This window comes from Bufo bufo, chromosome 1 (assembly GCF_905171765.1).
Source record: "Bufo bufo chromosome 1, aBufBuf1.1, whole genome shotgun sequence".
Classification (NCBI taxonomy): domain Eukaryota; kingdom Metazoa; phylum Chordata; class Amphibia; order Anura; family Bufonidae; genus Bufo; species Bufo bufo.
The window spans coordinates 42454412-42476431 of record NC_053389.1 but is presented as its reverse complement, the minus strand read 5'-3'; the positions used below and the strand labels follow the sequence as shown (position 1 = coordinate 42476431).

General features: G+C 43.0%; 1 protein-coding gene across 1 annotated transcript; it reads left to right on the top strand.

Annotated features, from left to right (window-relative positions):
* The first annotated feature begins 1406 nt into the window (after positions 1–1406).
* On the top strand, positions 1407–17325 carry LOC120986817 (neural cell adhesion molecule 1-like). Its single transcript, XM_040415522.1, has 9 exons — positions 1407–1566; positions 3574–3657; positions 7066–7275; positions 7427–7570; positions 7661–7798; positions 12063–12174; positions 12915–13078; positions 13495–13678; positions 16713–17325. The coding sequence occupies exons 1-9, from the start codon at positions 1506–1508 to the stop codon at positions 16765–16767; spliced, it is 1152 nt and encodes a 383-aa protein (XP_040271456.1). The 5' UTR covers positions 1407–1505; the 3' UTR covers positions 16768–17325.
* The last annotated feature ends 4695 nt before the right edge of the window (positions 17326–22020 follow it).

The following is a 22020-nucleotide window of genomic DNA, read 5'->3' as shown; positions in this document are numbered from 1 at the left end:
TCTTCACGGCCCATTCTGCGCGGGGTGCCTCTGCCACTGCCTTGGCGGTTTCGGGGGCCAGATTGGAGGATGTCATGCGTTTGGCTGATTGGCCGAGTGTTACCACGTTCAGAGAATTTTATTTTCGCCCTCCGTCTAATTTGTTTGCTTCTATTATAGACAGGCTTTGAACTTGCAATATGAAGCCTCCGTGTCTTGCTGTAAAACTAAATGATTTTCCTATTCCATGATGTAAAGTCATAGTTTTTTTAAAGACACGGAGGCGAGTATTGCCCGCCCTATTCCCTCCCTTGGGTTTTCTCGCGTTTTTTTGTTACAGGGGTCATGTAGTATTGCCTCTATGTATTATTAACCTTTTAAGTTATTTTGTTTTAGGTATTTATTGTCCTAATGTCTGTTTCATTGCCATTGTATTTCATGTTATTTATTGCAATTTATATTGTTCTTCAGTCACTTGACACCTGTTGAGTCGGTTGAGTAGATGGCTTCCGGACATTCTGTCCTGACATGCTTGTTTCACCTAGGCCTATGGTCTGTTTTCTTTTTCAGGATGAAGCTCTTTCCATTCTAAGATGCCGTGTTCCCAGTTGATGTCTCTTACAGTTTAGCCAGGTTGGCTAGTTGAATGCGCTTCGTTGGCGTTGGACTTTCCGTTCCAGTTACAGTTCGGAGTTATCGTTGGGATGTTCGTGATGTCAGCACCAGGTTTTCAAAGAAAGAGGAAGGTCCAGAGGAAGAGTGGCCTATTATAGGGGCCATTGGGGAGGGACCGTGGTTGCTATGGTTCCTTGTATGTAAATTTTTTCTCTTTGCTGCTATTGGTGGACAGTAAAGAAGGAGAAAGCAATACTCGCCTCCGTGTCTTTAATAAAACTATGACTTTACGTCATGGAATAGGAAAATCATTTAGTTATACATCTTCTTGTATATAATGATATGGACCATGCTGGTATAACCTGGGTATCTCCTGTATATAATTATATATGTACAACTGGTATAATATATCTTGTATATAATGATGTGGACCATGCTGGCGTACCCGAGAATATTTTGTATATAGTTATATAAGTACATGTTATATAACCTGGGAATTATCTTTTTATTTGACTTTGCTTTTTTCCATGCACTCTTTTCTTTGTGTTATACATTAGATATGTCAGGAATATAAAACGCATTTAGATTCCTTATGTCTCTTGTAGCAGACCAGTGTGTAAGCACCCTTCCTTCCTCCTCAAGACAGACACACATCTCTTCTGTCATATCCCCCCTCCCCACCCCCTCCTTTCCTCTCCCCTATGGTCTCCGGAGTCTCCAGTTCTTTCTCTTGGCGCCTCACAGACTCTGGGATGACATGGTAGTGAGGTGAGCAGAGAGTTGGACGTGAGATGGGGTGAGGAGGGGGCTGCAGGACAGTGTGGGGGGCAGAGGGCAGGATCAGGGACACCAGAGTATAAATCCTCCAAGGGTCAGAGTCATGCACCACACACACTCACAAGGACCAGAAGATGTTCAAGATGTCACCACAAGGATGCTCAGTCATCTTGGTATTGCTACTGACCAAATCAGGTGAGCAATTCCTAATGTAATTTTATTATATTACATTACTTCAATATATTTTATTATATTGGTATGTTATATTATATTACTTTTATTTTTGTTATACCCTGCATTATATTTATTGCATTGCTCTAATATTTTTATTCTTGTTTTTTCAATTTTTCATTTACTATAAATTACATTGTATTATGTTATTATCTCTCGAAAGATTTTTTAATTTTTCTAGGATTTTGCAAAAATTATAACACATTTACTGTATTTTTAATTTTACATTTCGTAAATGTTTACATTTAGCACCAAAAAATTTAATAGTTTTCTTGTAAAATACATATAGATTTAAAAAAAAAAAAAATTTCATTTGCATTAATTTTAGTTTATTACCAGTAGGTTTAGGTTAGGTTTATTTATAGCTGAAGAGCGAAATTTACTTACCTAAGATTTCCTTTTCCTCGAGTCCAAGGCAGCACCTAGCAGTTGTTGCCAAGGACTATAAGGAAGAGTGAAATTTACATACCTGAAATTTCATCTTCCTCGTGTCCGTGGCAGCACCTGCTAGGTGCTAAGTATTTATTGCTATTTATCTTCTTATAATGTGTATATTAACATGGGATGAGTTATTTTTGTTATTTTTTTTAATTTTTTTTTGCTTTTATATTTATCTTCAATATACATCATATAAAATAACAAAAGTAATAAAAATAATGTATTCGTCAGTTAAGGTACATTTTTGGCTAAAAGTTTTAAGTTTTACTTTTTAAATTGAATTGATAAGATATTTGAGTTTGTGTGTCCAAAACCAATGGCGAACGAAGCACCAATATGCTAAGCAGGTGCCGGGCTTGTAGCATATAGTAAATGAGCCCATTCGGCCACAGGCGCTGCACACGTGTCGTTTTCAGGGAGCGCAGGATGAACAATGAAATGTACACAGATCAGCAGACGCTCTGGACCGCATCCAATACTCATGCAGTGTTCACTTGGCTTGTAATAAATCTGGCCAGTGCTTCTTATTAGTAGTAGCTTTTTACCGTATTTTTTTTATTATTGTTATTATTTTATTTTATCTCGTTTTTATTTTTCTTTTTCTTTAGGATTTGTTATAAAAAAATAATTGTTGCAATATTTGAAAAAATATTCAAATACAACTGTATAAAAATGCAGCTGGGACATAGTTAAAATATACCTAACCTTTCAACAAGCTCTGCATTAATCAATAGTGCAGGGTGTGTACATAACACTATTGCTGGCCACTGTATCACTTGTATCTGGCATTTTTTAGCAGTTTTCCTCTGTACATGCCGAACATCTAGTTTGCAGATCTCTCAGACATGGTGGGCGGAGACTAGCAACTGCACACTGAAAGTAGAGGAGAAGCTGCTTCCTAAGCTTCTCTTACTCACTCAGAAGTATTCCCCAGGATCATGAAGGATGCTACAGAGAGGTAGTGACCTCTATTGGTTATGATGTTAGCACTTGTGCTGAGATATAAATCTTCTTTGGACTTGTGCAGTCTCTTTAGTGTCCCCCTTTGAGTCCTGTCTCACTCACGCTGCTGCTCACTCCCCCCCCCCCCCATTCCATAGACTTGTTTTGACATGTGTAATATGAACATCCTGAAGGAATTCAAAGCATTTGAAAAACAATTAGCATGGGGGGGGAGGTGAGGTAAACAGCTGATTAAATGAGAACTAGACATTTCTCACTGATAAAACATATTACAAAGTTTCTTGTGGTCGTTCTACTATTGATTTATTTAAAATTGCGTGAAAGTACAGTGACTCTTTAAAGGTTGCCTTGATCTTGGACTACTATCTGCAGTACTACATGAGTAGCACTGCAGATAAGGAGCCCAGATTGTTTTTTTTTTTTTTTTTACTGATTCTTGGGTGGAGTTTTCCCTTAAATTCTTTTTTACATTTTTTATATGATGGAGTTATTCTTTAGCTCTTGGGTGGGGTTTATAATGATTTGGACCATTTTCCATGCTAATTCTGATCCTTTGTCTTTTTTTTTTAGTTTTCTGTTCTAAGCTAGGACTGGAGATCATCCCGGCCAATGGAGAGATTTTTCTTGGAGAAGGAAAGGACTTTCTATGTAAATGTAAGGACATGACCCATACTCTGCATCTCTGTTTGATCACAATGTAATTAAATTACTATTATATCAGTGATGTCAGTAACAAGGGGCGGGGCTGTGACAACCTCTCAGACATGATATACAGGCTGGTTGTCAGCAGTAATAGATGAATAGCTGTTCCTGTAGTATATGGTGTGAGGATCTCATGACTGATCACAATGTAATTATATTATATTATATCAGTGATGTCAGTGACAGGGGGCGGGGCTGTGACAACCTCTCAGACATGATATACAGGCTGGTTGTCAGCAGTAATAGATGAATAGCTGCTCCTGTAGTATAAGGTGTGAGGATCTCATGTCTGATCACAATGTAATTATATTATATCAGTGATGTCAGTGACAGGGGGCGGGGCTGTGACAACCTCTCAGACATGATATACAGGCAGGTTGTCAGCAGTAATAGATGAATAGCTGTTCCTGTAGTATAAGGTGTGAGGATCTCATGTCTGATCACAATGTAATTATATTATATCAGTGATGTCAGTGACAGGGGGCGGGGCTGTGACAACCTCTCAGACATGATATACAGGCTGGTTGTCAGCAGTAATAGATGAATAGCTGTTCCTGTAGTATAAGGTGTGAGGATCTCATGTCTGATCACAATGTAATGATATTATATCAGTGATGTCAGTAACAGGGGGCGGGGCTGTGACAACCTCTCAGACATGATATACAGGCTGGTTGTCAGCAGTAATAGATGAATAGCTGCTCCTGTAGTATAAGGTGTGAGGATCTCATGTCTGATCACAATGTAATGATATTATATCAGTGATGTCACTAACAGGGGGCGGGGCTGTGACAACCTCTCAGACATGATATACAGGCTGGTTGTCAGCAGTAATAGATGAATAGCTGCTCCTGTAGTATAAGGTGTGAGGATCTCTTGTCTGATCACAATGTAATGATATTATATCAGTGATGTCAGTGACAGGGGGCGGGGCTGTGACAACCTCTCAGACATGATAGACAGGCTGGTTGTCAGCAGTAATAGATGAATAGCTGCTCCTGTAGTATAAGGTGTGAGGATCTCATGTCTGATCACAATGTAATTATATTATATCAGTGATGTCAGTGACAGGGGGCGGGGCTGTGACAACCTCTCAGACATGATATACAGGCTGGTTGTCAGCAGTAATAGATGAATAGCTGCTCCTGTAGTATAAGGTGTGAGGATCTCATGTCTGATCACAATGTAATGATATTATATCAGTGATGTCAGTGACAGGGGGCGGGGCTGTGACAACCTCTCAGACATGATATACAGGCTGGTTGTCAGCAGTAATAGATGAATAGCTGTTCCTGTAGTATAAGGTGTGAGGATCTCATGTCTGATCACAATGTAATGATATTATATCAGTGATGTCAGTAACAGGGGGCGGGGCTGTGACAACCTCTCAGACATGATATACAGGCTGGTTGTCAGCAGTAATAGATGAGTAGCTGCTCCTGTAGTTTAAGGTGTGAGGATCTCATGTCTGATCACAATGTAATGATATTATATCAGTGATGTCACTAACAGGGGGCGGGGCTGTGACAACCTCTCAGACATGATATACAGGCTGGTTGTCAGCAGTAATAGATGAATAGCTGCTCCTGTAGTATAAGGTGTGAGGATCTCTTGTCTGATCACAATGTAATGATATTATATCAGTGATGTCAGTGACAGGGGGCGGGGCTGTGACAACCTCTCAGACATGATAGACAGGCTGGTTGTCAGCAGTAATAGATGAATAGCTGCTCCTGTAGTATAAGGTGTGAGGATCTCATGTCTGATCACAATGTAATTATATTATATCAGTGATGTCAGTGACAGGGGGCGGGGCTGTGACAACCTCTCAGACATGATATACAGGCTGGTTGTCAGCAGTAATAGATGAATAGCTGCTCCTGTAGTATAAGGTGTGAGGATCTCATGTCTGATCACAATGTAATGATATTATATCAGTGATGTCAGTGACAGGGGGCGGGGCTGTGACAACCTCTCAGACATGATATACAGGCTGGTTGTCAGCAGTAATAGATGAATAGCTGCTCCTGTAGTATAAGGTGTGAGGATCTCATGTCTGATCACAATGTAATTATATTATATCAGTGATGTCAGTAACAGGGGGCGGGGCTGTGACAACCTCTCAGACATGATATACAGGCAGGTTGTCAGCAGTAATAGATGAGTAGCTGCTCCTGTAGTATAAGGTGTGAGGATCTCATGTCTGATCACAATGTAATGACATTATATCAGTGATGTCAGTGACAGGGGGCGGGGCTGTGACAACCTCTCAGACATGATATACAGGCAGGTTGTCAGCAGTAATAGATGAATAGCTGTTCCTGTAGTATAAGGTGTGAGGATCTCATGTCTGATCACAATGTAATAATATTATATCAGTGATGTCAGTGACAGGGGGCGGGGCTGTGACAACCTCTCAGACATGATATACAGGCAGGTTGTCAGCAGTAATAGATGAATAGCTGTTCCTGTAGTATAAGGTGTGAGGATCTCATGTCTGATCACAATGTAATTATATTATATCAGTGATGTCAGTAACAGGGGGCGGGGCTGTGACAACCTCTCAGACATGATATACAGGCAGGTTGTCAGCAGTAATAGATGAATAGCTGTTCCTGTAGTATAAGGTGTGAGGATCTCATGTCTGATCACAATGTAATTATATTATATCAGTGACAGGGGGCGGGGCTGTGACAACCTCTCAGACATGATATACAGGCAGGTTGTCAGCAGTAATAGATGAATAGCTGCTCCTGTAGTATAAGGTGTGAGGATCTCATGTCTGATCACAATGTAATTATATTATATCAGTGATGTCAGTAACAGGGGGCGGGGCTGTGACAACCTCTCAGACATGATATACAGGCAGGTTGTCAGCAGTAATAGATGAATAGCTGCTCCTGTAGTATAAGGTGTGAGGATCTCATGTCTGATCACAATGTAATTATATTATATCAGTGATGTCAGTAACAGGGGGCGGGGCTGTGACAACCTCTCAGACATGATATACAGGCAGGTTGTCAGCAGTAATAGATGAATAGCTGCTCCTGTAGTATAAGGTGTGAGGATCTCATGTCTGATCACAATGTAATTATATTATATCAGTGATGTCAGTGACAGGGGGCGGGGCTGTGACAACCTCTCAGACATGATATACAGGCTGGTTGTCAGCAGTGATAGATGAATAGCTGCTCCTGTAGTATAAGGTGTGAGGATCTCATGTCTGATCACAATGTAATTATATTATATCAGTGATGTCAGGTACAGGTGCAGGGGCGGTGGAGATGCCTTAAAATGCAATAGTTTTTTTTAAAGACTTATACAAAATCTTATGATTATTTGATTTTTTTTCTTTTCCAACAGCCAGCGTTGAGGCCACAATAAAATGGATGACTTCGGACGACGAAGAAATTGAGGATGAGGAAGGTCGTTACAAGCAAAAAAACATTGACGAAAGTGTGAAGAGCCTGTATGTGACCGCGTCCAAGTTCGAGCCTGAGCGCGTGATCCAGTGCCACGCCGAGTCCGAGTCTGGAGAGACTTCAACTGCACAGATCAAACTGAGGATTATCCGTAAGTTGTACTGCCCTCTACCATGTGCCATAATCGTGTAGATAGCTATGCAGCAATGCTCAGCAGTGACCCCTAGAGGTCAGAATGTGGTAATTCAACATACGTAATTTGCCACCAAACTACGTTTGTAATTTGACTTTAATTTCTGCAGAAAAACCTAAATTTGTGAAGGACGTGGCGACACGGAAAGAATTCACTGCAGACTCCATGGTTAGGCTGCCCTGTGACGTGGAGGGTATCCCACCCCCCCAGGTCACTTGGTACAGATACGGAATTGCCATCACTCCCCTCCCAGGTCAGTGCTGGAAACTTCTATACATGCAACCTGTACGGTCATTGGCCCTTTTGAATGGCCCCATCACCGGTCCTATGATTTCCCTTACAGGTCACCTCTCTGCCAGTGCTGATGGCACTCTGACCATAGAGAAGATCCAGCTTTCCGATGCTGGGATGTACTACTGCATGGCGTACATCAGAGAAAGGAACGAGATGGCCTACAAGAATGTGTCTGTCACTGTCAATGGTGAGTTCCCTGCACAGTAACATTGTAACAGACTCCAGGCCAAATGTTAGAATTCACATAGTATTTCTTAAAGGAACATTCCAGTTTAAACTAATACACTGTGCTATCCCCGATGCAGACACAAGGGGGCGAAGTGTGATACCGAGATTTATAGACAGAAAGCAGACCTCTATTTCATGCTCTGCCGTCCACTGGCATAACATAATGTATCAGCTTAGCTTGGAGTGTCCCTTTAAGGTCATCCTATATTATTACGACCAGTGTTTATATAGACGCGCCATTGATATGGGGCCAAAAAGGTGAGGAACAGATTACCGAAACAGCTGTGGGGTCTTCTTCTCTCCCGGGGTTCCCAAGAACAATCAAGTTCCACAGGGTAAGGCCCCTTGCAGACGAGCGTGAGCGGATTAGGTCCGGATGCGTTCAGTGAAAAATGCGTGATTTTGCAAGCAAGAACATTCAGTTTAGTATGCGATCGCGTTCAGTTTTTTCCGTGCAGGTGCGATGCGATTTTAATGCGTTTTGCACGCTCGTGATAAAAAACGGAAGGTTTACAAACAACATCTCTTAGCAACCATCTGTGAAAAATGCATTGCATCCGCACTTGCGTGCGGATGCGATGCGATTTTCACCCAGCACCATTCACTTCTTTGGGGCCTGCGTTGCATGAAGGTCGCAGAATATAGAACATGCTGAAATTTTCACGCAACGCACAAGTGATGCGTGAAAACCAATGATCATGTACATTGGATCCAGTGATTGGATCCAGTATAACAGTATCAGGTGGTGATGGGATCCTGTATAACAGTAACAGGTGGTGATGGGATCCTGTATAACAGTATCAGGTGGTGATGGGATCCAGTATAACAGTATCAGGTGGTGATGGGATCCAGTATAACAGTATATGGTGGTGATGGGATCCAGTATAACAGTATCAGGTGGTGATGGGATCCTGTATAACAGTATATGGTGGTGATGGGATCCTGTATAACAGTATCAGGTGGTGATGGGATCCAGTATAACAGTATATGGTGGTGATGGGATCCTGTATAACAGTATCAGGTGGTGATGGGATCCAGTATAACAGTATCAGGTGGTGATGGGATCCAGTATAACAGTATATGGTGGTGATGGGATCCAGTATAACAGTATCAGGTGGTGATGGACCCCCATGTAGAAATATCAGGTGGTGATGGGATCCAGTATAACAGTATATGGTGGTGATGGGATCCTGTATAACAGTATCAGGTGGTGATGGGATCCAGTATAACAGTATATGGTGGTGATGGGATCCTGTATAACAGTATCAGGTGGTGATGGGATCCTGTATAACAGTATCAGGTGGTGATGGGATCCTGTATAACAGTATCAGGTGGTGATGGGATCCAGTATAACAGTATCAGGTGGTGATGGGATCCAGTATAACAGTATCAGGTGGTGATGGGATCCTGTATAACAGTATCAGGTGGTGATGGGATCCAGTATAACAGTATCAGGTGGTGATGGGATCCAGTATAACAGTATATGGTGGTGATGGGATCCAGTATAACAGTATCAGGTGGTGATGGGATCCTGTATAACAGTATATGGTGGTGATGGGATCCTGTATAACAGTATCAGGTGGTGATGGGATCCAGTATAACAGTATATGGTGGTGATGGGATCCTGTATAACAGTATCAGGTGGTGATGGGATCCAGTATAACAGTATCAGGTGGTGATGGGATCCAGTATAACAGTATATGGTGGTGATGGGATCCAGTATAACAGTATCAGGTGGTGATGGACCCCCATGTAGAAATATCAGGTGGTGATGGGATCCAGTATAACAGTATATGGTGGTGATGGGATCCTGTATAACAGTATCAGGTGGTGATGGGATCCAGTATAACAGTATATGGTGGTGATGGGATCCTGTATAACAGTATCAGGTGGTGATGGGATCCAGTATAACAGTATCAGGTGGTGATGGGATCCAGTATAACAGTATCAGGTGGTGATGGGATCCAGTATAACAGTATATGGTGGTGATGGGATCCAGTATAACAGTATCAGGTGGTGATGGACCCCCATGTAGAAATAGCAGGTGGTGATGGGATCCAGTATAACAGTATATGGTGGTGATGGGATCCTGTATAACAGTATCAGGTGGTGATGGGATCCAGTATAACAGTATCAGGTGGTGATGGGATCCAGTATAACAGTATATGGTGGTGATGGGATCCTGTATAACAGTATCAGGTGGTGATGGGATCCAGTATAACAGTATCAGGTGGTGATGGGATCCAGTATAACAGTATATGGTGGTGATGGGATCCTGTATAACAGTATCAGGTGGTGATGGGATCCAGTATAACAGTATATGGTGGTGATGGGATCCTGTATAACAGTATCAGGTGGTGATGGGATCCAGTATAACAGTATCAGGTGGTGATGGGATCCAGTATAACAGTATATGGTGGTGATGGGATCCTGTATAACAGTATCAGGTGGTGATGGACCCCCATGTAGAAATAGCAGGTGGTGATGGGATCCAGTATAACAGTATATGGTGGTGATGGGATCCTGTATAACAGTATCAGGTGGTGATGGGATCCAGTATAACAGTATATGGTGGTGATGGGATCCTGTATAACAGTATCAGGTGGTGATGGGATCCAGTATAACAGTATCAGGTGGTGATGGGATCCAGTATAACAGTATCAGGTGGTGATGGGATCCAGTATAACAGTATCAGGTGGTGATGGGATCCAGTATAACAGTATCAGGTGGTGATGGGATCCAGTATAACAGTATATGGTGGTGATGGGATCCAGTATAACAGTATCAGGTGGTGATGGACCCCCATGTAGAAATATCAGGTGGTGATGGGATCCAGTATAACAGTATATGGTGGTGATGGGATCCTGTATAACAGTATCAGGTGGTGATGGGATCCAGTATAACAGTATATGGTGGTGATGGGATCCTGTATAACAGTATCAGGTGGTGATGGGATCCAGTATAACAGTATCAGGTGGTGATGGGATCCAGTATAACAGTATATGGTGGTGATGGGATCCAGTATAACAGTATCAGGTGGTGATGGACCCCCATGTAGAAATATCAGGTGGTGATGGGATCCAGTATAACAGTATCAGGTGGTGATGGGATCCAGTATAACAGTATATGGTGGTGATGGGATCCAGTATAACAGTATCAGGTGGTGATGGACCCCCATGTAGAAATATCAGGTGGTGATGGGATCCAGTATAACAGTATATGGTGGTGATGGGATCCTGTATAACAGTATCAGGTGGTGATGGGATCCAGTATAACAGTATCAGGTGGTGATGGGATCCAGTATAACAGTATATGGTGGTGATGGGATCCAGTATAACAGTATCAGGTGGTGATGGACCCCCATGTAGAAATATCAGGTGGTGATGGGATCCAGTATAACAGTATATGGTGGTGATGGGATCCTGTATAACAGTATCAGGTGGTGATGGGATCCAGTATAACAGTATATGGTGGTGATGGGATCCTGTATAACAGTATCAGGTGGTGATGGGATCCAGTATAACAGTATCAGGTGGTGATGGGATCCAGTATAACAGTATCAGGTGGTGATGGGATCCAGTATAACAGTATATGGTGGTGATGGGATCCTGTATAACAGTATCAGGTGGTGATGGGATCCAGTATAACAGTATCAGGTGGTGATGGGATCCAGTATAACAGTATATGGTGGTGATGGGATCCTGTATAACAGTATCAGGTGGTGATGGGATCCAGTATAACAGTATCAGGTGGTGATGGGATCCTGTATAACAGTATCAGGTGGTGATGGGATCCAGTATAACAGTATCAGGTGGTGATGGGATCCAGTATAACAGTATCAGGTGGTGATGGGATCCTGTATAACAGTATCAGGTGGTGATGGGATCCAGTATAACAGTATCAGGTGGTGATGGGATCCAGTATAACAGTATCAGGTGGTGATGGGATCCTGTATAACAGTATCAGGTGGTGATGGGATCCTGTATAACAGTATCAGGTGGTGATGGGATCCAGTAAAACAGTATCAGGTGGTGATGGGATCCAGTATAACAGTATCAGGTGGTGATGGGATCCAGTATAACAGTATCAGGTGGTGATGGACCCCCATGTTGGAATATCCGGTGGCGATGGGATCCCATATAACAGTATCCGGTGGCGATGTGCCCGTTTGCCCCAGTGAACATTACAGAATATAATAAGCCTCATCCTATCCTTTCTTTCAGCTGCCCCGATCGTTCGCTTCAACAACACAAACCCCAACATCACCTCCAAATCCAACACGTCCTTCACCTGCTTTGTGACTGGACACCCCGAACCTCAGATCACATGGAAAAAGTGAGTGACGGACATCTATAAAGAAATGATGGGGGTTGTAGTACTGGCAGCATCACACAGGATTACCTTAGAAACAGCAGCTCAGAAGACAGTATCAGCAAATGATAGGCTTAGATACAATTGCTGAGCAGAAAGTATCACATGTGATAGGCTGAGATACACTGGCTCAACATACAGTAGCACACATAACAGTTTTAGATACAATACCACAACAGATAGTAGCATCATACTTTATAGGCTTAGATACACCATGTCAGCATAGTACCACACAGGAGAGGCTTAGATACAGCAGCTCAGTGGACAATACCATCTTTCATAGGCATCAATTCTGTAGAAAGTATCACACATGATTGGATTAGATACAGCAGCTTAGGAGACAGTATCACCAAGGGATAGGCGTACATACAGTGGCTGAGCAGACAGTATCACATGTGATAGGCTTAGATACACTAAACAGATAGTATCACACATGATAGGCTTAGATACACTAAACAGATAGTATCACACATGATAGGCTTAGATACACTAAACAGATAGTATCACACATGATAGGCTTAGATACACTAAACAGATAGTATCACACATGATAGGCTTAGATACACTAAACAGATAGTATCACACATGATAGGCTTAGAAACAGGGCTCGTCAGACAGTATCACAGACGACAGGCTTAGATACATGGTGGATTTGTCCTCTGGTTACATGTTTTGGTACTGATTTGGGGCTTGCTTGTGCACAGGGGTGATGAGAAGGTTCCTCTCGATGGGCAGAAGTTTGTTCTGAGCTCCAATGGTCTGGAGCTGTCAATCACAGAGCTGGACAAGTCTGATGCAGGAGAGTACACGTGTCATGCTGCGAACAGCTATGGAGAGCACAACACAACATTGTTCCTACAAGTCATAGGTAGGTAAAATGCCGAGCAGAGGGTTTGGACCAATGGAGCAGGAGCTTTCTCTTTAGAGGTTACTATTATATATCTTTAAAGGGCCAGTGCCCTCAGAGTCTGCTGCTTATTAGAGGAGTGGCTGATATCGGCCATACATACGGATGTAACTGTTTCTGGGTGGTCTCTTCCCTGGAGATATGTGATTGTGGGGGGCAAGGGGGAGTTCTGCACTCCCTGTCATGTATACAGATAATCTCTCCCCAAACTTGAAATGGCTGATAACAGGGAACAATGTATTGTTTTTTAATAAATAGTAAAAATCCGATTTACAGAGGTAAGATACTGCATGGACAATGGGGTGAAGTCATTTTTGGCAGCATTTGATGTGACTTTGCTCCAAGGACTCTCCACTGAACATTCAATGCTTCCACAGATGTACCGCAGGGTGTAGGAGCCGGGGTGGTCGCTGGAATTATTCTCCTGGTCTTATTGGTGACTCTTCTGGCTGTGGATCTGACTTGCTATAGAACCAGGCGCCGAGGTTTCCTCATGTACGTCGCCAGGCATGTACTGGGGCAATCGGCCCCACGAGTCAAGCTGGAGGACACTGACTTAAAGTGAGTGGCTGATCCTATACTGATCCTGAGTTACATCCTGTATTATACTCCAGAGCTGCACTCACTATTCTGCTGGTGCAGTCACTGTGTACATACATTACTTATCCTGTACTGATCCTGAGTTACCTCCTGTATTATACTCCAGAGCTGCACTCACTATTCTGCTGGTGCAGTCACTGTGTACAGACATTACATTACTTATCCTGTACTGATCCTGAGTTACATCCTGTATTATACTCCAGAGCTGCACTCACTATTCTGCTGGTGCAGTCACTGTGTACATACATTACATTACTTATCCCGTACTGATCCTGAATTACATCCTGTATTATACTCCAGAGCTGCACTCACTATTCTGCTGGTGGAGTCACTATGTACACACATTACATTACTTATCCTGTACTGATTCAGAGTTACATCCTGTATTATACTCCAGAGCTGCACTCACTATTCTGCTGGTGGAGTCACTGTGCACATACATTACATTACTTATCCTGTACTGATCCTGAGTTACATCCTGTATTATACTCCAGAGCTGCACTCACTATTCTGCTGGTGGAGTCACTGTGTACATACATTACATTACATATCCTGTACTGATCCTGAGTTACATCCTGTATTATACTCCAGAGCTGCACTCACTATTCTGCTGGTGCAGTCACTGTGTACATACATTACTTATCCTGTACTGATCCTGAGTTACCTCCTGTATTATACTCCAGAGCTGCACTCACTATTCTGCTGGTGGAGTCACTGTGTACATACATTACTTATCCTGTACTGATCCTGAGTTACCTCCTGTATTATACTCCAGAGCTGCACTCACTATTCTGCTGGTGCAGTCACTGTGTACAGACATTACATTACTTATCCTGTACTGATCCTGAGTTACATCCTGTATTATACTCCAGAGCTGCACTCACTATTCTGCTGGTGCAGTCACTGTGTACAGACATTACATTACTTATCCTGTACTGATCCTGAGTTACATCTTGTATTATACTCCAGAGCTGCACTCACTATTCTGCTGGTGCAGTCACTGTGTACATACATTACATTACTTATCCCGTACTGATCCTGAATTACATCCTGTATTATACTCCAGAGCTGCACTCACTATTCTGCTGGTGGAGTCACTATGTACACACATTACATTACTTATCCTGTACTGATTCAGAGTTACATCCTGTATTATACTCTAGAGCTGCACTCACTATTCTGCTGGTGGAGTCACTGTGTACATACATTACATTACTTATCCTGTACTGATCCTGAGTTACATCCTGTATTATACTCCAGAGCTGCACTCACTATTCTGCTGGTGGAGTCACTGTGTACATACATTACATTACATATCCTGTACTGATCCTGAGTTACATCCTGTATTATACTCCAGAGCTGCACTCACTATTCTGCTGGTGGAGTCACTGTGTACATACATTACATTAATTATCCTGTACTGATCCTGAGTTACATCCTGTATTATACTTCAGAGCTGCACTCACTATTCTGCTGGTGCAGTCACTGTGTACATACATTACTTATCCTATACTGATCCTGAGTTACATCCTGTATTATACTCCAGAGCTGCACTCACTATTCTGTTGGTGGAGTCACTGTGTACAGACATTACTTATCCTGTACTGATTCAGAGTTACATCCTGTATTATACTCCAGAGCTGCACTCACTATTCTGCTGGTGCAGTCACTGTGTACATACATTACATTACTTATCCTGTACTGATTCAGAGTTACATCCTGTATTATACTTCAGAGCTGCACTCACTATTCTGCTGGAGCAGTCACTGTGTACATACATTACTTCTCCTGTACTGATTCAGAGTTACATCCTGTATTATACTCCAGAGCTGCACTCACTATTCTGCTGGTGCAGTCACTGTGTACGTTACATTACTTATCCTGTACTGATCCTGAGTTACATCCTGTATTATACTTCAGAGCTGCACTCACTATTCTGCTGGTGCAGTCACTGTATACATACATTACTTATCCTGTACTGATCCTGAGTTACATCCTGTATTATACCCCAGAGCTGCACTCACTATTCTGCTGGTGCAGTCACTGTGTACATACATTACTTATCCTGTACTGATCCTGAGTTACATCCTGTATTATACTTCAGAGCTGCACTCACTATTCTGCTGGTGCAGTCACTGTATACATACATTACTTATCCTGTACTGATCCTGAGTTATAGCCTGTATTATACTCCAGAGCTGCACTCACTATTCTGCTGGTGCAGTCACTGTGTACATACATTACTTATCCTGTACTGATCCTGAGTTACCTCCTGTATTATACTCCAGAGCTGCACTCACTATTCTGCTGGTGGAGTCACTGTGTACATACATTACTTATCCTGTACTGATCCTGAGTTACCTCCTGTATTATACTCCAGAGCTGCACTCACTATTCTGCTGGTGCAGTCACTGTGTACAGACATTACATTACTTATCCTGTACTGATCCTGAGTTACATCCTGTATTATACTCCAGAGCTGCACTCACTATTCTGCTGGTGCAGTCACTGTGTACAGACATTACATTACTTATCCTGTACTGATCCTGAGTTACATCTTGTATTATACTCCAGAGCTGCACTCACTATTCTGCTGGTGCAGTCACTGTGTACATACATTACATTACTTATCCCGTACTGATCCTGAATTACATCCTGTATTATACTCCAGAGCTGCACTCACTATTCTGCTGGTGCAGTCACTGTGTACATACATTACATATTCTGGACTGATCCTGAGTTTCATCCTGTATTATACTCCAGAGCTGCACTCACTATTCTGCTGGTGCAGTCACTGTGTACATACATTACATTACTTCTCCTGTACTGATCCTGAGTTACATCCTGTATTATACTTCAGAGCTGCACTCACTATTCTGCTGGTGCAGTCACTGTGTACATACATTACATATTCTGGACTGATCCTGAGTTACATCCTGTATTATACTCCAGAGCTGCACTTTAAATTGGTATTAATGGAAATAACCTTTTGCAGGAAGGAGACCGCGGCCAAGAGTCATGTGGTGAACATCTCTGGCATTGACGCCTGACGCACAACCTCTGCCTATGGATGGTGCAGATGAGAATGAACCAGAACAACCTATTGAACACAGATGATACATCAACCTCAGTGCCCTAGACAAGACTCAAGACACAACTTAAAGGGGAAATACATCATTATGCCCTTGGTGAGGACGTGAAAATTGTAACCCTTGCCGATTCCAAAATCGAAGGGGCCACAAAGCTCTACAGAGCACCTGAACTTGCACTACCACCATTGATTTCAAATCGGCAAGGGTCTGAGTTCACCTTCCCTGATGACATGTCAGGATGTGTGTTTGATGGATTTCCCCTTTAAATTTGTCTCCCAAACTTTGCTATTTAATGAATGGTTCCCCTTGTAAATATAACATGTCTCCTGGCGAATATGGCAGGTAGCCTAATTGTACAGCGCTGCGGAGTATGTTGGCGCTATATAATAATTAAAGATTATTATTAATATTAGGCATTCACCATATGTCATAACTAATTATAATATGAATTACAATTTAATTAATTATGAAATATTTTGATTCTTTGTACATCCCCTAATTGTTTGTACCCCTAATGAGTGCCAGTGCAGTCTTTAGTAAATAAGGCATAGAGAGACTTTGATATTGATGGAGACCCCTCAGAACAGGCCATCGGTATCAGATTGGTGGGGGCCCGACTCCTGACACCCCTACTGATCGGCTGGTTGAAGTGGGCCGTAGGTTTGGTAGTGGCCACGCCTGGTACTGCAGCTTATTTGAATGGGACTGAGCAGCAATGAGCTACAACACCAGGCATGGCCACTGCCGGCCCCTTCAATCAGCTGAAGTCAGCCCCCCGCTAATCTGATACTGATGGCCTGGCCTAAGGATATGCCTTTAATATTAAAGTCCCGGAAGACCCCTTTAATCATAAAGAAATGTTCTGCAACTTTTTAGTTTGTTACTGATTTCATGTAGCCTTCAGCAATGTTTTTGTAATGTACAGAGAATGATGGGATTTCCTTCGCTTTGTCCACCTTGTGTATTATAATATCATGTACATAGATGTTCTATTGACTCCTGTGGAAATCTCATGAATAATTTTAATTAAAAAAAGACTCCTTAAAGAAATAGATGATTTTGTGAGTTCCTGTGCAGTAACTCTTGAGTTTAGGGTGTGGGCTGGTCCCACCCCCTTGTTCCAGAGTTTGGTAGTTAGTCTGGCTGTAGAGACAAGGTAGGGACCAATCTCCACATACTCCTCTCCCCAGCCCACCCCCCAGACTTCTGCTTCAAGTCCAGGAGCCTTTGGTACCTCCACGAGCTCCATGGGATGAAAGAAAGGAAGATCTGAAGAAGGATTTGCGTGGCTGCAGCATGAGAGTCAGCAAGGTAACCTAGCATAAAGTGTTGCAGACCATGCTGCCGCAGAGGGGTAACTTGTTAAGACATCCTCTACACCTCAGTTTATTGGATACTACAGCCACAGTGGCCAGATTGCAGTTGTTAGCCAGAGATCCCAGCCACAAGGACTTTAGCAGGAGAAAGAGGACCCAGACTTGCTCAGCTCATGCTTGGACATCAAGGAAGAATTTGCACTGTGTACAGATATTTGCTGAATGTACTACAACTCCTATTTTGTACACAATAAAGAGAGACTTTTGTTTGGTTAATGACACTCCTAACACAACACTTTGGCCACTGCACCATTTCAAGTCCTGACTTGCACCCACCAAACTTGGACTAAAGTCCCACTCCACTATGAAAGCTATAGTGAGATAATGCACACAGTGGTGTCGCAATAGAGGATAATGCACACTGTGATGTCACAATAATGGGATAATGCACACAGTGATGAAGGAAGAAATCTGCCATGTCACTCCAGCCAACTCCAGTTTTTTTAATGGGATGGTAGGAGTGTGATACATCAGACTGGTAGAGAATTTCACCAGGAAATTCACTGGCTTTACCCCCTGGGCACCTTGACATATACGTACATCACAAGTGGAGTGTATAGAGTGGGCTCACGAGCTGATCATGATCCATATACAGCGGGGGGTAGAGCGCAGCCATAAGGGTCCCTTTAAGAGGGAAAATAATGTCCATGGTTTTGTCGTGACGCCAGTTGCAATGATGCAACAAGGGCACAGGGCCCCTTTTAGTGATATGGTAGGTAGTGGTACCCAGTGTATGAATTCCAGAGTGGTGTAGAGTGGCCTATATTGTCCCTGAATGGTTTTGCACTTGTCACGGTACTCCTACCTGGATACACTGGAACCCCAGACGTGGTCATCCGCTGCAGAAAAAGGGATAGTTAAAGCAGGGGAGGATGAAATAAATGGAGTCCAGACTTTGTATAACGTTGAACAGCAGCTTTACTTTGCATAAACTTTCTTCCAAACGATTTACAGACTTTGTCTTGGTTACCAGCAGGCTTTGGCATAAATTCTGGCAGGCAAACACACTCTGCACTGCTACATCTGTTGCTCTCTGGCTCTGCTGTGTTAACCGGCTTAAATAGGAATCCTTTCCTTTCTGTAGTTTGACTCTGTCTTTAGCTTTATCTTTATCCTTATCCAGGGAACTTTTCCTCCTGGCTCCTGAGGATTGTAGCTTGGGCCTCTTGATACAGCAGAGCTGATGGTGATCTGCTGGCCTTGGCAGGGCCCGGCTCTCAACACAACCTCTCCGCTAGAAGGGGTAGGTTAGACTGACCTTCACTAACTAAAACGCCTCCCTCTCTAGAGAGGGCTAGAATGGAAAGAAAGGCTCCATTCCAGACAAAACAGCTCAGCCAAGCTTGCTGCCACCTGCTGGTGAACCAGGCACATTACATTTACACACAACAGTTGCAAAATAGGAAATGCACAGTGTTTGAACCTGGAATAAATACACATGATGACATGAGGTTAACCATAAGAGATAGTGAAGAGGTGTAAAAGATGGTAATGCACCTCTGGGGTGTTACACGTACATGGCAGTTAGCAGTGTATCAGTTTTGCAGTTCCCAAATCGCGTATCCACAAAATACGTATGCGATCCGTGTGCTTTGCGCATTTTATTTGTAGACACATTGATTTTAATAGGTCCATGGAACTCACATACGGACACGGAAAGCAGACGGATGATACATGTGCTTTCTGCATCTTTGTGTCCATTACGCAAAGGGATAGAACATGTCCTATACTTGCAAAATGCAGACCACGGACCCATCAAAGTCAACAGGTCTGCAAAAAATCCATCCATATTTTACGGATCTGCGCTTTTCGGACCACAAAGCGGATACGCTCGTGTGCATGAGGCCTTACACAGCTGATTGCCATCTGCAGTGACCAAACTCAGAGATATCTGTGATCCCAACCACGTGGCCCTCAGATACCGTTACCAATATGTACAGAACGGTATTACAGAAGTATTGTAGTATATACAGGCGATCACAAGTTCAAGTCACCTTAGGAAATAAAAATAAAAATGTTTACAATTTAAAAAAAATATTAAAAATTTAAATAAAAGTATTTTCCCATTTATCAAATAAATAAACATAACTGGTATCACTATAAACACTATTAAAAAAAAAATGGACAATTGACAGAATAGCAGTTTTTTGGCTGCCTGGCCTACCCAAAAATACATTAAAAAATTATCAAAAAGTTGTATGCACCACAAAATGGCACCAGTATGAAGACACAGTGAATTTTTAATAAAAAATAAAAAAATTGTAAAAGGTTTTACAAGGTTTTAAATGTAGTAATACAGCAAAAGCTGGTACTGCTGTAGTAGTATTGACCAACAGGATGGCAGGGAGGAGAATGTCTGAAGTGGTTAATCAAGCACTGTAGAAATGCACTCAGGTGTACAGCGGTATTAATAAAGCATTCTATAAGGGCACTGGTGGAACCCGCTGTAGGGGGCTGAGTACTGTATTGGGGATGGCACAGTATCAGTGGAGTAACTTTAGGACTAGGTTTACAGTACATTTCAGCGGTATGCTTTGAAAAACCCAATCACTGCTTAAAACCTGGTGTAAAAATGTGAACCCCATCCCTGATTTTTTTGGGGGTGAAAAATGACTGCTTGTAATATGGCCCAAACTGTAATACTGCCATACAGCCACCAGATGGCGCCATGATCTGCAGTGTGCATTGGAAAGTGGGGGCTTGCGGCTCATAAACTACAGCCCTGGTTTATTGTGATGTCACATTCCGTAAAATGCTTCTTGTCCACAGTTTTATAGACTTATAATAGTTGCGTAATTCCAGAGACGAACAAGGACCAGACGGCTGCACTGGACACAGACGCCAATTATTTGGACGTAAACTACAATCAACTGAGATCTCCAAAGATAAACCTTCTCAGCGGGAAGAAAAAGAATGATCATAGACTGTCTCTGGACCGAGCGTATCTAAGGCTTTCATGCGTGATACTGTCTTCTAAGCTTCTGTATCTAATCCTATCATGTGTGATACAGTCTTCTGAGCTGCTGTATCTTAGGCCTCATGCACACGACCATTGTGTGCATCCGTGGCCGTTTTGCCGTTTTCCATTTTTTTTCGCGGACCCATTGACGTTCAATGGGTTCGTGGAAAAATCGGAAAATGCACCGTTTTGCAGCCGAGACCGTGATCCGTGTATCCTGTCCGTCAAAAAAATATGACCTGTCCTATTTTTTTGACGGACAACGGTTCACGGACCCATTCAAGTCAATGGGTCCGTGAAAGAACACGGATGCACACAAGATTGGCATCCGTGTCCGTGATCCGTGGCCGTAGGTTACTTTAAAACAGACGGATCCGAAGATCCGTCTGCATAAAAGCTTTTTCAGAACTGAGTTTTCACTTCGTGAAAACTCAGATCCGACAGTATATTCTAACACAGAGGCGTTCCCATGGTGATGGGGACGCTTCAGGTTAGAATATACTAAAAGAACTGTGTACATGACTGCCCCCTGCTGCCTGGCAGGTGCTGCCAGGCAGCAGGGGGAAGCCCCCCCCTGTAGTTAACACATTGGTGGCCAGTGCGGCCGCCCCCCCCCCTCCTTCCCCTGTAGTTAACTCATTGGTGGCCAGTGGGCCCCCCTCCCTCCCCTGTAGTTAACTCTTTGTTGTCCTGTGCGGCCGGCCCCCCTCCCTCCCCAGTAGTTAACACGTTGGTGGCCAGTGGGCCCCCCCTCCCTCCCCTGTAGTTAACTCGTTGGTGGCCAGTGCGGCCGGCCCCCCTCCCTCCCCTGTAGTTAACTCGTTGGTAGGCCAGTGGGCCCCCCGCCCTCCCCTGTAGTTAACTCGTTGGTGGCCA